General features: G+C 41.4%; 1 protein-coding gene across 1 annotated transcript; it reads right to left on the reverse strand.

Moving 5' to 3' along the window:
- Positions 1 to 1,167: 1,167 nt before the first annotated feature.
- Positions 1,168 to 10,678, reverse strand: LOC132566247 (tubulin alpha-8 chain). The gene is made up of 5 exons (XM_060231079.1): positions 10,499 to 10,678; positions 7,063 to 7,285; positions 5,579 to 5,727; positions 2,131 to 2,811; positions 1,168 to 1,676 (listed from the first exon to the last, which is right to left on the reverse strand). The coding sequence occupies exons 1-5, from the start codon at positions 10,499 to 10,501 to the stop codon at positions 1,383 to 1,385; spliced, it is 1,350 nt and encodes a 449-aa protein (XP_060087062.1). The 5' UTR covers positions 10,502 to 10,678; the 3' UTR covers positions 1,168 to 1,382.
- Between the last annotated feature and the right edge of the window lie 275 nt (positions 10,679 to 10,953).

Here is a 10,953-nt window from a genome sequence, read left to right on the forward strand (position 1 = left end):
AGGGGCAATAATATAATGCTCGTAAATCTCTATGTTTAGTGAACACACTATAGCAAAAATAATGTAACATAAAGGGGTGCAATGCAGGGTCTGCTTAGTTTTGAACCTGAAAGGAGCCAAATTTTGAAGAATCTCAATGCAAACAGAAGTCGCAGAACTTTGTTAAATTAATCACTGGCCACATATCTAGTAAATGTCTCGCCTATATTGTGGACCTTGCTATAACACTGAAAAATGTGCAATCAGCACAACAGTTAAGGCTTGGCTGCATATCTTTTTAAAATTGAAGTATCAGCTAGGAAACATGACAGACTCATACCCTGGCCTAGACCCTGGAGAGCTGCCGCCAGCCTTAGTAGACAATACTGACTTTGGACCAATGGTCTGATTCAATATAAAGCAGCTTCATGTGTTTACTATACACCCGGTGGCATATTATTAATACCCAGGGCTTTTTTTTTTAGCAGGAATACAAAAGAACGCAATTCTGGCTTGGCTTGGTGTCGGGGGTGTGGCTAATATGCAAATGAGTTCCTGCTGGGCTTTTTTTAAAACCAAAAAAGAAAAAGCCCTGTGAGTATCTATCACAAATGTATACATGGGAAGGCTAGAAACAACAAAACCCTCCCTCTTCCACAGGCAGAAAAAATATAGGTTTGATACAATCCACTGTCGCTTGTCATTGAGGTATACAAACATCAATCAGTAACCATGAAAGTTTCATCAAATGAGACAAGACATTAAAAGGACATAATTGCTTTCTCTACCAATTAAAAAGATCCTATAAGGACCAGCTTAACAAATGTAACACCAGCTAAGCAGAATCACAACCACAACACCAAACCATCCCCTGAAGATAGAATCTCGGAGTTATATGAGGCCTAGCCTTACTGTTCTTTTAAGAGTGCCCCCCTCCATCTTCTAACAAGCCTATCTCTATTTGAAATAGTGCACACAATTATGAAGCAATTTTGAACTTTTTTGTAGGGCATGGTAATTTGCAATTGACACACATCAGCATTCCATGGACAGATTTCCATCCATGGAGTTCAACCTTCCCATCTTCCTCCTTTTTGTTGCAAAATACCCCTAAAGTTTTCTGTCCTCCTGAAAACTGTTTGCTGTATAATAATTTAGGATCAGTAATTAAGACTAAAGTAGTCAAAGTTAATATGCAATAATATTTTAATTGGTATCCAGCTAAATACTTTTAGCACTTGCAAGATCATCTGGAAGATTACTTGGTTATAAGGCATTTATTCCAAATACTTCAGCATGGAATGCTAGGTGTACAGTTTACATTTAAGAGATGTGCTTCCCATTTGCTTTATTACAGGCAAGGCAGCAAGTACTAATAGCCATACATTAGATTTTTCTGAAGTTTAGTATTCCTCGCCTTCATCCTCACCATCCAAAGAGTCTGTACCCACTTCTTCATAATCCTTCTCAAGCGCAGCCAGATCTTCTCGGGCCTCAGAGAATTCTCCTTCCTCCATTCCTTCTCCTACATACCAGTGGACAAAAGCCCGCTTGGCATACATCAAGTCAAACTTGTGGTCCAGGCGGGCCCAGGCTTCTGCAATGGCTGTAGTATTGCTGAGCATGCAGACTGCACGTTGGACTTTGGCCAAATCACCACCAGGAACTACTGTTGGGGGCTGGTAATTAATTCCAACCTAAAAAGCAACAAATACATATATTTTAATGCTTTCCTGCAACAGCAGACAAAAATAAATGACTACAGTTGAAATCTGAGAACAGTAGACAGCAGTATAAAGAATGAGGTTTCCAAATTATTTTAAACACAAATGCCTAATTGCAATTCAACTGGAGGAGCATCTTCCCAGTCTGATTTCTCTTGCAGGGGCTTTCATTAACTTTTTCTAACAGTTGTGAAATGTAACTTAGCTGGCTGGGTTCAACCTAGTGTCTCCACGAAACTTCTGCAACAGCAAAGGTAAGCCCTCTCCCATCAATGACCACTTCAGCTAATAATGTGCATGCCCTGATCTTAATTCCACTTGTCTTTTAATGTGAACTGTGAATTATATCCTCAAGATGGGCTTGTTCAGCAAGCTAAATATCTAGAAATTAGCAAAATCAATTTTGAATTTGATCCACAGCACTCACCTTGAAACCAGTAGGACACCAGTCAACAAACTGAATGGTACGCTTGGTTTTGATAGCAGCAATAGCAGCATTGACATCCTTGGGGACGACATCCCCACGGTATAACATACAACAGGCCATGTATTTGCCATGGCGTGGATCACACTTCACCATCTGATTGGATGGCTCAAAGCAAGCATTAGTAATCTCAGAGACAGAGAGTTGCTCATGGTAAGCTTTCTCTGCTGAAATAATGGGGGAGTAAGTTACCAAGGGGAAGTGGATTCTGGGATAAGGCACCAGGTTTGTCTGGAACTCTGTCAAGTCCACATTTAAGGCACCATCAAATCTGAGAGAGGCAGTGATTGAGGAAACAATCTGACCAATTAGGCGGTTGAGATTGGTGTAGGTAGGGCGTTCAATGTCCAGATTCCTACGACAAATATCATAGATGGCTTCATTGTCAACCATGAAGGCACAATCAGAATGTTCAAGGGTCGTGTGGGTAGTAAGGATGGAGTTATACGGCTCAACAACTGCAGTTGAAACTTGGGGAGCTGGGTAGATGGCAAATTCTAATTTTGACTTCTTTCCATAGTCAACTGAGAGGCGTTCCATCAGCAGAGAGGTAAAACCTGAGCCAGTACCTCCTCCAAAGCTGTGGAATATCAGGAATCCTTGCAATCCAGTACACTGGTCAGCCTAAAAGAGGGGAAATATGCACGTGAATAGAAGCACCTTGACTGACTTTCAAATACATTAAATAACTCATGTACTCTTTTCCCTTGTTATTTATGGATTTCCAATTATTAGTAAGATACTTTACTATTCAATTAACCCATTCATTGTGGGGTTCACCACTGAACATTTGTAAGAACAACCAAATTGGATCATATTGTATAAAAAAGAAAAACCATCATGTTTTCTTACAATAGCGAGAAATTTGTAAACCAGTTAAGTGTTTTCCCAGTAACTACATTCATTTACCATACAGCATTTTCTTCTTCTGCCATTTCTTTTGTTTATAGACAGAGAAGATAAACTACCAAAAAATTTTAATCAAATTCCAGGAAAAAAGAGGAAAGAAGTAGAGACATAAACTTATTCCACATTCCCCTTGCAAAGGCCTCCTACATCAACAGGAAATATAAAACCCAGGTAGGGCAGAGAAGAGATCTGTTTGTTCAAACCTGTTGGTTAGCAGAAACAAGCTTGTTGTGTTCGGGCTTCTCTCAGATATCTAATGATAGACTAAGAAGCCTGAACTGTCAGTTTCTAGTGGGCAGAAATTGCTCACATTTCTGTTGATTAGGAGGAATCTGTTTGTATATTGAGAATAGAACTCATGAGTAGCTTCTTGACATAAGAACATAAGAGAAGCCATGTTGGATCAGGCCAATGGCCCATCCAAGTCCAACACTGTGTCACACAGTGGCCAAACATATATATACACATACACACACACACACACTGTGGCTAATGGACCTCTGCTCCATATTTCTATCCAATCCCCTCTGGAAGCTGGCTATGCTTGTAGCTGCCACAACCTCCTGCGGCAGTGAATTCATGTTAATCACCCTTTGGGTAAAGAAGTACCTCCTTTTATCCATTCTAACCTGACTGCTCAGCAATTGCATTGAATGCCCACAAGTTCTTGTATTGCGGGAAAGGGAGAAAAGTACTTCTTTCTCTACTTTCTCCATCCCATGCATAATCTTGTAAACCTCTATCATGTCACCCAGCAGGCAACGTTTCTCCAAGCTAAAGAGTCCCAAGCGCTTTAACCTTTCTTCATAGGAAAAGTGTTCCAAATTTTTAATCATTCTAGTTGCCCTTTTCTGCACTTTTTTCTAATGCTATATTCTTTTTGAGGTGCTGTGATCAGAATTGTACACAGTATTCCAAATGAGACCACACCATCGATTTATACAGGGGCATTATGATACTGGCTGATTTGTTTTCAATTCCCTTCCTAATAATTCCCAGCATGGTGTTGGCCTTTTTTATTGCAATCGCACACTGTCTTGACATTTTCAGTGACATTTGCCAGTTCACAACCCATCAACTTGTATTTGTAGCTACGATTCTTGGCCCCAATGTGCATTACTTTGTACTTGGCCACACTGAACCTCATCTGCCACGTTGACACCCACTCACCCAGCCTCAACAGATCCCTTTGGAGTGCCTCACAATCCTCTCTGGTTCTCACCACCCTGAACAATTTAGTGTCACCTGCAAACTTGCAGATCTTCACTGCTTACTCCCAACTCCAAATCATTTATGAACAAGTTAAAGAGCATGGGTCCCAGTACTGAGCCCTGCGGCACTCCACTGCTTACCGTCTTCCACTGTGAAGACTGCCCATTTATACTCACTCTCTGCTTCCTATTAATTAGCCAGTTTTTGATCCACAAGAGGACCTGTCCTTTTACTCCATGACTCTTGAGCTTACTAAGGAGACTTTGATGAGGAACTTTATCAAAAGCTTTCTGGAAGTCAAGGTAAACAATATCTATTGGGTCTCCTTTGTCCACGTTTGTTCACCCTCTCAAAGAAATGTAACAGGTTAGTGAGGCAAGATCTTCCCTTACAGAACCCATGCTGAGTCTTCCTCAATAACCTGTGTTCATCAATGTGCCTACTCATTCTGTCCTTGATAATGGTTTCTACCAGCATTCCCGGTATTGAAGTCAGACTGACTGGCCTGTAGTTTCCCGGATCTCCTCTGGAACCCTTTTTAAAGATGGGGGTGACATTTGCTACCTTCCAGTCCTCAGGAACAGAGGCAGATTTCAATGAAAGATTACATATTTTTGTCATGAGATCCACAAGTTCAACTTGTAAGCCATCTGGACCTGGTGACTTGTTAGTTTTTAATTCCTCAATCAGTTGTAGACGTCCTCTCTTGTCACCTCAATCTGACTCAGGTCTTTCAACACTGCCTCCCTGGCTGGTTTCCTGCTTCTAATATATTTGAAGACATTTTTATTGTTGGTCATGTTTTTTGCAATATGCTCCTCATAGTCCCTTTTTGCCTGCCTGATCACAGTCTTGCATTTGATTTGCCACAGCCTGTGTTCCTTATTAATCTCACTTGGACTAGCTTTCCATCCCTTAAAGGAGTCCTTCTTACCTTTTACAGCTTCCATTACTTTGTTTGTTAACCATGCAGGCCTTTTCTTATACCTGTTTGTGCCTTTCCTAACTTGTGGTATATATTTTATCTGAGCTTGATATTGTTCCGGGCACAAAAACAACTCTTACTTCTCCATGAAGCAAGTTATTATCATGTTTATCATCTATGGATCAAAGGAATTATTACCTACCAACAACACATGAAGCTTAACACAGGAACACAAGCTTTTTGCTCTCAGATTACCAGAGGAATGCAAAGCCCACAGAATATTTCTACTGTGTAAATTTTAAACGCCAAAGTTTTTAATTTGTCTGAAATCTTAATAGTCCATACCAACTTCCTGACACGTTCCAGCACTAAGTCAATGATCTCTTTCCCAACAGTGTAGTGACCTCTTGCATAATTATTAGCAGCATCTTCCTTTCCAGAAATCAGCTGTTCAGGGTGGAAGAGTTGTTTATATGTCCCATTCCGCACTTCATCTGCAATTCAAAGTTTAAGCATTATGACAAAAAATAATGACTCTGCTGTTTCAAGCTAGCCTCCATGCATTTATAGCACCTAGTTAGACAGCGGCATTAGAGTGGTTGTTATTAACTGCATGGACAGGCAATTGTCCAAGGCATTTAGATACACAGGACTGTACAACACTACTCCAGTTCCTTATATTTCTTAGGCTTGGGTCACACTTGCCATGAGCTGGCAACAACAGTAGAATGGACTACTCTACTTCATCCTGCAGGACTGCATTTTGGAATGCTCCCCATGTAAAGAAGTCTGTGCAGAGAGGAAACTAGCACATCATGCAATGATAACGAGTACAAGCTTTCTCTGCTGTACCAGTCCTATTTGCGTGAAGAGCTGTTCCCTTCCCCCCGCCCCAGGCTGGAACCTACTAGTTACAGTTTGTACTACTGCCTCAGACCTCTACCAACATATTCTCCTGCAAGTATGGATGAGGCCTTAGAAATTACAAAAGCAGGGTAGTAACCTCATCACATTGCTGAAGCTATAGTATAGGCAACTGGTCCTGTGCCACAAATCATTCTGAACAGTCACCATGTGCTTATTTAAATCACTCTAAAATGGGACATGTTCAGGGTAGTTTTCATCCAACTCTTCTGTTAAGAACATAGAAGTTTTAGCTTGGCCATAACTGAAACCCCCTAATGAAATATTTTATTGCATCAATAAATACATGTTTTTAAAGTTTTATATTGTGTACTTCACAAATTTTATTTTGAACTTTTAATTGCCAAGTTATTTGATTCACACTGCAACATAGCAACTTCAGGACTACTGTGACAAGAAATGAAAATCAGAAGTATCACTGGTAGAACTGAAAATATGTTAGCTATCTTTCCGGAATGTTTGTGCAGCTTCACACCAGATGGGTAGTTTCAAGACAAAGTTACCACAAGCCCAAGGAATGACTTCAAAAGATATATAGCAAGGTGTTTGCAACAGTATCTACTATGCAAATAACATTCTAGCTGCACATACAATTAGATCTATTGTTGAATCTTAGACAAGATACTTGCAATCAGTTATTTCCAGTACTAAGTAATAAAGATATTCAAAAACTACATCATTACCCTGACAAGAATTGTTATTTTTTAAAGAGAGCAAATAAACACTATTGGATGTCTAAACTGCCACTGTGTATCCAAGCCAAAATGAGAAAGAACACATTAACAGAACATCTAAAAATAAATCCCTACTGTTAGGGAAATAGGGATCTTCAGATATAAACACTCTTCCCAAAAAAACTTATCTTGTATCCATCTTAGCCACCCAGGCTAAGATGTAATATTTACCTATTACTGCTGGTTCCAGATCCACAAACACAGCACGAGGGACATGCTTTCCTGCACCCGTCTCGCTGAAGAAGGTGTTGAATGAGTCATCACCACCACCGATTGTTTTGTCACTTGGCATTGTGCCATTGGGCTGAATGCCATGCTCTAAGCAGTAGAGCTCCCAACATGCATTGCCAATCTGCACACCAGCTTGGCCAACATGGATTGAAATGCACTCACGCTAGGAAAAAAGGAACAAAGGAAGAGGATAAGTTAGTACGAATACCTCTTTATCATATTGCAAAGCGAGCCTGTTTGTTTTGAGGAACAAATTGGTAGGCAATTCATCTTGAACTGAATTCAAGTTATTACCATTCTTTAAGCACTAACAATTTTGGGGTGACTTACCAACAATTTAAGAGTTTTAGCACTCACCATTACCAGCTTACCTACAGCTGAAGTAGTGCTAGCAGAGGGAACCATCACTTACAATAAAATATCAACTGAACCTTAAGACAATGAAATAAGTTCAGGTGCTCAGAATCCAAATACCTATTGGTTTTATCTGGTCTATGTATTTTTTTATTCCACTCTTATGGAGTGAATGTAGGAAATACGAAAGTGGAGTAAGAAAGCAGGAAATAAGCTTACAGTGCAATTCTAAAAATTACAGACTTCTTTTAAGCCCACTGAAGTCAGTGGGCTTAAAGAAGTGTAATACCTCTTAGGATGGCACTGCTAGTAATCTGGTCAACCCAGCTAAGAATATTATCCAACTGGAATACCAAACAGACACACTTTCTCAGAACAGCTCAACACAAGAGCATACAAGGATGGGCTCCCTGAAGCAATGTAATATTTTGCCACTTCTCGATTAAGCTTAGATATCCCTGCTGAGACCCACGTGGCTTTGTAAAAGATAACACTTAAGATGACATTTTTGCAAACAATGGAATAATGTTTTCTTACATGAAATACAACACACATGGATGTGTGGAAGGAACAAAACACACTTTCCCAAAATAAACTGTTCCTCTCAGATCAGGAAAACTACCATATAGACAAGCCAGACTTAGGTCCACATGTCTTCCTTCCTCATGAGAGGTCTGTTTTCCTGGTGACGATACACAGAATGGGAATTCATGAATAATAACAGTTTTCCCATATTCCAGTTGCAGGTTATTCTGTCTGAAGGTTTTATATATAGTTTAGATATTATCTCCTGTATAGCTGATTAATAGGTCTTGGACCTAATAATGAATACTTATTCCTGTTCTTATAACCATCTGAATGTATTAATGTATTCCTGTTCAAATAACCATCTGAAAGTACCTGGAATTCGATCCATTAACTCAACACACAAATTGCTGGTTTCATGACAACTTAATTTGCCAGTATTACTTGCCCTACCTAGACAGCTCACTTAAGAGGCATCCAAGGAGTGGTGGTTTACAGGATACTGGAACCATCCAGCCAGAGTGTACAACTAGAGGATACTTAACCCATAGATTTAAATTGAGTTGAACACAGTAGCATACATAACACTTTACACAGCAATGAGAGCACAACAAAAATGGGGGACTAAATATTCTGCATAAAAACTTTCTTGAGATAACACCAAGATCTTTGAAGAATGTGAACAGAGCAAAGAAAAAAATCTCAGAGGACACTGGTTACTTCTAGCAACAGGGTTTCTTTCCCTCTTTCCTTGTCATGACTCATGTACCAGTCATTTAAACTACCTGTCATACTGCTCCCTACTGTCTGTAGAGGAAACAGAATTTTAATTGCATCAACCCATTCCCCATAATCTAAACATTCTATATGAATTTATTTTTGTTTTTATGGCACAATATTTGAATATATTTACATAAATCATCCCTTATATTGCAGTCATCAAAGGCAATGGTTTCAACAACTGAAATAAGCACAACATTGCTGCCAGTTTTAAAAAAAATACTTCAAGAGGCAGAGTTTGGTATTCAGCTATGAAGTTACGCTTGCTTCAAAGCAAGATTTCGTTTGCATTTCGTTCTTTACAAAAACTCCAACATAAGGTTCTGTATGGAGAACGGACAGTTGTAAAAAGAAAGGCAAGAATTCAACAAAGATCTAAAGCCATTTAAGGGTTAAAAAATAGTACTGCAAAAAAGCCCCCAAACCCCGTGTTCTCAGCAACCAGTTTGTAGCAAAAAAGATGAGACAAATTAGAATTAATGGGTAATTACTTAAGCAATGTGAACTTTGTGCCTCGATGTTTAAACAAAAAAAAAAAAAGGAAAGGGGGGGAAGCGACATTTTACAAGGTCTGTCATAGGATGTTGAAACATCAGAGGAGGAAAGAACATAGAGGGGCAGCCATCTTCTTTAGAAACTTCCCACCATTTTGCAGCACTGCTTCTTAAAGTTGCGGGGGGGGGGGGGGGGAGAGGAGAAGAAAAGTATCCAGAACTACAGCCCCATTCTGTTCCACCAAGCAAAGGGAACTTGTCAGATCCAAAGGCAGCAAAAGCCGTGAGGGACTTTTAAAAGCAGCACAGGCAACTGAGGGTCTTGGATCAAACTCATTTCTATCCCCCCTCCCGCCCAGACAAAGAGAAGGGCTGTTTGTTTTCAAAGCCACCAATTCAAAGTGACCCCAGAAAGTGACTCATGCCCGAGACATTTTAAGCCTCAACGTCTTTGTCCTTGAGTTTCAGGATCTCAGTCCCAGGATCCCGAGCAACTCTCTACTCCAAGGAGGTCCAGCTACACTTCACAAGCCAAGGAGGTTGCCAGAATCCCGGTACGCGACGCCTTCAGAGAAGATAGTAGAAAAGCCTGAGCCTCCTGCAAACGCCATGCTGAAACTGGGGTGGACGTGGGAGACAAATCTTGCGCAACCGATGCTCGCTAAGCCTCCCACCCCAAGGACTTTGGATTCTGACCCTTCCATCAACAGCAATGTAACTCCGACCTAGATGCAAATCGTGGGTAGTAAAGACGGACAACCTTTCTCCATTTGACTTTCTCTCCCCGCCCCCGCCCCGCTTGCGGTGTTGGATCTTCAAGTAAGACATTTACTCAGCAGAGATTCAGATTCCCGCAAGCCACAATGGGCTGATTGGTCATCCCGCCTACGGGGAGCTTTTTGCAGGCAGCGTCAGTACCTTCCACTCATTTTCGGGCGCCTCCTCAGAGCAGCAGGTCCCCCCCGCCCCGTTCCCTTTCTTTGCACGCCCTAACCGACTCTTTTCTCGCCCTCCATTATTCCACGGAGGCGAGGCACAGACTTCTCTTTTCACACGGAAAAGCACCTCCCCCGTATATGCGAATGTTGCTGGCGTGGCACAAAAAGCGGAAAATCAGCGCTTGAACCAAGCACGCACCACAGGCAGAGTTGACTTCACCTTGCATAAAGCAGAAAGGCATGCAGCAAAAGTTCAGTCCGAAAAAGAGACAAAGAGTCCCTTACCATGTTTCCGGCAGGTTGAAAGTCTGTGGAGTTGTTGGTGTTCTGGCGACAGCAGACGCGCTACGGGTCTGAGCAGCACCGCGAAAACAGCTGCGCTGCCCTTCAGACAGCCCTTATATTGGCAGCCCCAAGGAGCGCTCCTCTCCTGGCAGCGCATTGGCCGGCCTACGACCTCCTCGCACCTCCCCTTCGGCCTCATTGAATACAGTGCGGAGAGAGGGCCCCTTCCTCCATCGCCATTGGGCTACAGATATGAATTTGGACATTTGCGGCCATCCATTGGGCAATTTGTAATGGAGCAAAAATGAATTATGTTTTCCCGCCAAACTAAAGGCAGCCGAATAGACTCGTCTACCTCCCCCCCACCCCTTCCTGGCAAACTCACAGTGATTCGCTCACGTATCGCCGTCCTCTCGGGGAGTGGTTTTATTTCCAAATTCGTATGTCTGCTCTTG

The sequence above is a fragment of the Heteronotia binoei genome, chromosome 2, assembly GCF_032191835.1.
Source record: "Heteronotia binoei isolate CCM8104 ecotype False Entrance Well chromosome 2, APGP_CSIRO_Hbin_v1, whole genome shotgun sequence".
Classification (NCBI taxonomy): Eukaryota; Metazoa; Chordata; class Lepidosauria; order Squamata; family Gekkonidae; genus Heteronotia; species Heteronotia binoei.